At 36.4% G+C, this 6382-nt stretch overlaps 1 protein-coding gene across 1 annotated transcript; it reads left to right on the plus strand.

The window, feature by feature from the left end:
• The first annotated feature begins 1106 nt into the window (after positions 1–1106).
• Positions 1107–6044, plus strand: LOC115961897 (receptor-like protein 43). Its single transcript, XM_031080799.1, has 4 exons — positions 1107–1112; positions 1278–1358; positions 2643–3539; positions 4998–6044. The coding sequence occupies exons 1-4, from the start codon at positions 1107–1109 to the stop codon at positions 6042–6044; spliced, it is 2031 nt and encodes a 676-aa protein (XP_030936659.1).
• Positions 6045–6382: the final 338 nt, after the last annotated feature.

The following is a 6382-nucleotide window of genomic DNA, read 5'->3' on the forward strand; positions in this document are numbered from 1 at the left end:
TATTAGATGCAAAACCCATATCTAAAGAAAATCTAAAGACCCATGAATTTGAGCAATTCCGAAATAGACCACCTACTCCAGCCAACCCGGGATTACCTAAGGAGCTACCATATGTATTTAATTTTATAAAAGGCTCAAGTGGAGCAATCCATTTAATAATCCTAGGTATACCTATTTTAGTTGTTTTAGTAGGGCAAGCCAGATAAAAATATTCTGTAGCTAAATGAGTTGCTTTGTGGACTAGGCAAGGTTGGGAACTATATTGATTATGAAAAAGATGCTCATTCTCCTAGCTAACGAAAGATGCCAACAAAGGAAAGAAAGAGCACCTTCCAAAGAAGCTGATGACCTGGGAGAATATTATCCGATGTAGAATTTGTTTTAAGCTAAGGTTGGAGTGGTAGTTGAAAGAACGAAAGAGGCAAGATACTTGGAGATTGAAGCCAAATCTCCTTAGCCCAAGGGCAATCTCTTAAAATATGAATAGTGGTTTCAGGATTGTTACACCTAGGGCATCGATCATTAACATTTAGGCAAAAGAAATCTAGATATTGCCGAGTGGGAAGCCGATCACGCATCAACTTCCAAATGAAGAATTGGAGTTTCTTGTAGTTGATTCTTCAAATACTTTGTAATTTGTATTTCATGGGTCTATGTGTAATTGGGTTGAGGTTTCATAAGATAAATCGAAGTTTTACAAGCTAGAAGTTCGGTCATGCAAAAATGGAGAAGCGTCCAGAAAAATGGCATGTGACAATAATTTGAAAAGCTATTAAAGCAGTGATTTCGCGGGATGTTCACCTGACACTTGGTCAAGAAATTTTTTTGCAGAAAATTCTGTTAGAAATTCATCAACTATTTTAGCATTTGCCCATCATATATATACCCCATTCCCCATGAAACAAAACCCTAATTTCTATCTAAAGATTACGAGAAACCCCAACAAATTTTTGAGAGCCAAACACTATCAATTTTCTCTATCTTCTGCCTGTCAAAATAGCCATATCCTATGAAAACATATTAAGACCACATCCACATCCATTATTAGCTTTGAGTTTTGTTTGTTGATTGGAGCTTGGAATCATTGGAGAAGCCCAAAATTAAACATGGAGGTTTGAAGTTGCAATTGAAGGTCAATTGCAGATTCAAAAGCTAGAGTTGAGAAATAATCACTTGCAAAGTCGATTGCGAGCAAGAGCTTGGAGGGCTTGAGTACATAGTTAACACTAGATTCGGAGGGTCTTATGAGTAATATGTACTGCATCTATTTATTCTAGATCATTTTCGACGATGAGGCTATGGAGAGGTCTTTACGCTCAGTACTCGAGTTTTTCTCTTCATTAGCACTTTGGTATGTTGTGAGTGTTTACTTTACTGTGATTTCTATGTTAATCCTTGCTTACTAATGTTAATTGGTTAATCGTGTACACAATTGGGCTTTAAATTGTTAGATTTACTTAAAATTAGCATTAGGCGTAATTGTAATTTGGGGTCTAAATCATAATCATAGTTGAATTTGATTATGTCAAAATGTTTTCTTATAATTTCCTAACTATAAGAGTTTAGATGTCTTTAAGAAGATGTAAGATTTTCATCTATTCCTCTTTTTTTTTTTTCTTAATTACTAGGCAAAACAAAGTTCCTTGCCCTTTCATTTCTGTCTAATTTGATTCTTTCATGTTTGGACCAGCAGTTGATTTAGTAAAAGAATCAATTTTGCAAAAATAGCTTGCAAGCCTCTTTGGGTTTGATTTTCTAGAATATTTAAGCTATAAAGGAACAACAGGCGATGCATGGTAAAGAAGTGTTCAGCATCACAAGAGCAACCTAGGACTATACATTAATTTAAAAACTTTGGATTACAGCATTCTCTAACAAATTGTGAATAGGCAAAATTCTGGACGCGTTGATCCATATATGGGTTTGTTATCTTTCTGAAACGTACCTATACTCTCTTCCCCTTTGTAAAAATGGAGAGAATATTATAAATAAACTTCTTGTATTAGTGATTGTGTAAATTACATTACTAATTAAGCACTCGGACATATACAAAAAGAAACCCTAAATCTACAACATTTTAATAGCACTTTCATTATCAAACTAAGTAAGTCATAATTAATTACAAAGTCACATCTGAAAAATACAAATCACATATGGAAAATTGGGAAAATGTGTAGACTAAAATATCTTGTACAAAATATAAAACTAATCTACAATACAATTTCTAATACAAATTTTTTTCCACTACAAAAACCTGTAAGCCTTAATTAAATAAACACTCGATCGATTGGATCACAGAAATATTCTCTAACAAATTGGAAGTTGATTTCTTTTCCTTCTTTTTCCCTCATGAAATCATATTCCTCCTTTTACCTTTTCCAAAAAGTGAAAGTGAAAATGGTAACACGGAGACGACCATGACTTGCATGAATACCACATGTGCATGCACAGTGATATTAAGTGGACGAGACTTCAGTTTCAGTATATAAAAAGCTCCTAGATTCACCTCCATACGTATCAAAAGAGTGCTAAACAAAATCCAGTAAAAAAATTATGGGTTATCTCTTTCTTTCTTCATGCGCTTTCTTTTTTTATTGTCGTTGTTTTCTCTTATATCTGCTGGCTCTTTTTCTTCTGTGCAGTCACCCAGCTGCCATGATGATGAGAGATTTGCCTTGTTGCAATTCAAAGAAAGCATAATTATCAATTGGTTTGCATCTGATGATCCTTCTGCTTATTCGAAGGTTTCATCATGGATGACACTAAGTAGTGATTGCTGCACTTGGGATGGTGTTCAGTGTGATGAAAACACGGGTCACGTAACTAGCCTTGACCTTAGTAGCAGTTATCTTTATGGTTCCATCAACTCCAGTAGCAGCCTCTTCCAGCTTGTTCACCTTCATAGGCTTAACCTTGCCTCCAATGATTTTAATCACCCTCAAATCCCATCTGGTGTAAGGCAGCTTTCAAAGCTTACTTACCTTAACCTCTCTAATTCTGCATTTTCAGGTCAGATCCCATCAGAAATTTTACAGCTCTCTAAGTTGGTTTCCCTAGACCTCGCTTTGAACCCATTGAAACTCCACAAGCCTAATCTTGAAAGTAGAGCTGAAAAGCTAATAAACTTGCAAGAACTAGTTCTTAGTGAGGTTGACATATCATCCACTCTACCCAGTACCTTGACAAACTTAACTTCTTTAAAGGCTATTTATCTTGGAAATTGTGGTTTGCATGGTGAGTTTCCAACAGGAATTTTTCAGCTACCAAATCTCAAGTCTCTCAGTGTGCATCTCAATTCAAATCTCACTGGTCATGTACCTGAATTTAATAGAAGTATCCCCCTTGAAGATTTGAGGCTAGCGGGTACAGGTTTCTCTAGCATGCTACCAGATTCAATCGGTAACCTCAAATCCTTACATTTCTTCGATGTTGGAGGATGTAATTTCTCTGGACCAATGCCGTTCTCATTTGGTAACCTGACAGAGCTCACTTTTCTAGACCTTTCAAATAACAATTTCAACAGAGGCACTCTTTCTTGGGTTGGTAAGCAAACAAAACTTGCCTTTCTGAACCTATATGAGACCAATTTATATGGTGACATCCCATTCTCTCTTGGAAACCTAACCCACCTTAAAACTTTAAGTCTTTCTTCAAATGAATTAACTGGTCCTATCCCATCTTGCTTAGCAAACCTCACACAACTTACTCAACTGTGGCTTCAAAAAAATAATTTGCATGGTCCAATTCCAACGTCTGTTTTCATACTTAGAAAATCTTCAAATTTAGAAAATCTTCAAATTCTAGATCTGTGTTTAAATGGCTTGAGTGGTACAGTGGAATTTGGCTTGTTTCGATAACTTAGTAGTCTCTTTTACCTCCAACTATCTGATAACAATCTTTCATTGCTTATTGATCCTAGCACTAACATTTCTACTCTTCAAAAATTTAAGGTAATAGGATTGGCTTCTTGTCACACTACAAAAAGATCGTCCTATCCTAGCATTTTTTTCCCGGCGTTTTTACAAACCGCCGTAATAGATAAGCCTGTACCAGCGCTTTTTGAAAATACTGGTATAGGAAATCCTACTACGACGGCTCAAAACTGGCACTTTACAAAGCGCTGCAATAGGTGGCCTATAGCAGTGTTTTTCAAAAACGCTGGTATAGGAAGCCCAAAAGCACTGGAATAGGGTTACTGATGCTTTTAAAAGCACTGGAATAGGGTCAACCTATTCCAACGCTTCAAAAAGCGCTGGGATAGGTAATTCTCCATAAGGGAATGGAGGGACCTATCCCAGCACTCCAAAAAGCGCTGGTATAGGTCTTGAATGAATATAATTTAAAAGGCCTATACTACCGCTTTCAAAAGTGCTGGTATAGGGCGTATGCCTTTCCCAACGTTTTTGAAAAGCGCCGGTACAGGTCTGGTGACCCTATATCGACAGTAACTACGTGACGGTTTGAAGCACTGGGAAAAAAACGCCGAGAAAGGAATTTTGACCCTATCCCAGCGCTTTCTGGGGCTATCCCAGCGGTTTTGAAAACACTGGGATAGCTCTGTTTTTTTGTAGTGTCACTTAAGTGAATTCCCAGAGATTCTCCAAAACCAAAATCAATTGCAAGTTTTACTACTTTCTCGGAACAAAATTCATGGCCAAATACCAAAATGGATCTCAAACTTGAGTAAAGACACTCTTGTGTCTTTAGATATGTCTGAAAACTTCCTTACAGGCTTTGATCAAGCCCCAAATTCTCTCCCTTGGACCAGTCTACTAATTTTGTACCTTTCAAATAACAAGCTTCAAGGGCCACTCCCAATTCCACCACCGTCCACTGTCTATTATAAAGTCCATAGCAACATGTTGAGTGGAGAAATCAATCAATTGATTTGTAATCTGAGTTTTCTTTTTTATCTTGATTTGTCATACAACAGCTTGAGTGGTTACCTTCCCCAATGTTTAGGCAACTTGAGTAACCTTTCAATTCTTAATCTACAGCACAACAACTTTCATGGCCACATACCTCAAATGTTCATAGAAGGATGCCAATTGAGTACGATCAATTTGAATCAAAATCATTTTCAAGGGGCTTTACCAAGGTCATTGGCTAATTGTACCATGCTGGAAATTCTTGATATTGGAAATAATCATATAAGTGATATTTTCCCCTCTTGGTTGGGCAATCTTCCAGAGCTAGGAGTTCTCATTTTGCGATCAAATGGCTTCCATGGTGCTATTGGAAAACCTGAAACAAATTCTACATTCCCAAAATTACATGTCATTGACCTCTCCAACAATTATATTATTGGTAAGTTGCCATATGAATACTTCCAAATTTGGAAAGGCATGCAAAGTTATGATGCAGGTGGCTTAACTTATATGCAAGCAAGAGTAAAAATCCATATACCAAGTTGTGGATGGTTATACACCTACACTTACCAAATGACATCGACAAACAAAGGCATAAAGACAGAATATTGGAAAATCCAAGATTACTTTGTGGCCATTGATCTCTCAGGCAACAAGTTTGAAGGTGAAATTCCAAAAATTGTAGGAAATCTAAAGGCACTTTGTATGCTCAACCTTTCCAACAATGTTCTTACTGGTTCTATTCTGTCGTCATTGGTAAACTTAAAAAACCTAGAATCACTTGACCTTTCTCAAAATATGCTAGTTGGAGAGATTCCTCCGCAATTGGTAGAGCTTACATTCCTTGCTTTTTTGAATCTGTCTCACAATCATCTTACTAGAACTATACCACAAGGGAAACAATTTCTCACGTTTGAAAACAGTTCGTTCAATGGAAATGTAGGATTATGTGGAAGCCCATTATTAAAACGATGTACCAATTTGAAGGACCCACCACCTCCACCTTCAATATTTGTAGAAAATCAAGATGTGGTGTCTCTATTTGAGTTTGACTGGAAATTAGTTGTGATGGGATACGAATGTGGATTTATATTTGGAGGTTTTGGTGGGAAAATAATTACCAAGAAGAAAAATGATTGGTTTATGAAGACTTTTGCAATTGGTCATCCACCATGAAGAAGGGTGAATTAGAGGGGACATCGAAAGGCAATATATATGTTTTTATAGTAAATAATTAAATCCATGCATATGTTGTCACCATTTCTATATTTTCCTTTGCTTTAATTACTTTAAGGGTTTGGGAGGGGTTGTTAATAATATTACTGTATTTGATGGACTTGTTCGCCTACACCAAATCAATGTAATATTTGCTTTTCATTTTTCTTCTCCCACCCTTTTCTTTGGGAGATCTTGGTTTTGCCATGGAATAATGTGATGTAGTGTATGATAGCGTATTATGTTATTTCTAGGCTAAAATGTAAAACTCGCATTTTATGTTTTATCAAAATTTATTT

The sequence above is a fragment of the Quercus lobata genome, chromosome 9 (assembly GCF_001633185.2).
Source record: "Quercus lobata isolate SW786 chromosome 9, ValleyOak3.0 Primary Assembly, whole genome shotgun sequence".
Lineage (NCBI taxonomy): Eukaryota > Viridiplantae > Streptophyta > Magnoliopsida > Fagales > Fagaceae > Quercus > Quercus lobata.

What these genes read in the sequence shown, in the direction of transcription:
- LOC115961897 (XM_031080799.1), top strand. An exon ending in CATTAGCACTTTGGTATGTT is followed by an intron (nt 1,359 to 2,642) that starts GTGAGTGTTTAC and finishes TCTTCTGTGCAG; the next exon opens with TCACCCAGCTGCCATGATGA. An exon ending in ACAGAGGCACTCTTTCTTGG is followed by an intron (nt 3,540 to 4,997) that starts GTTGGTAAGCAA and finishes CTTAATCTACAG; the next exon opens with CACAACAACTTTCATGGCCA.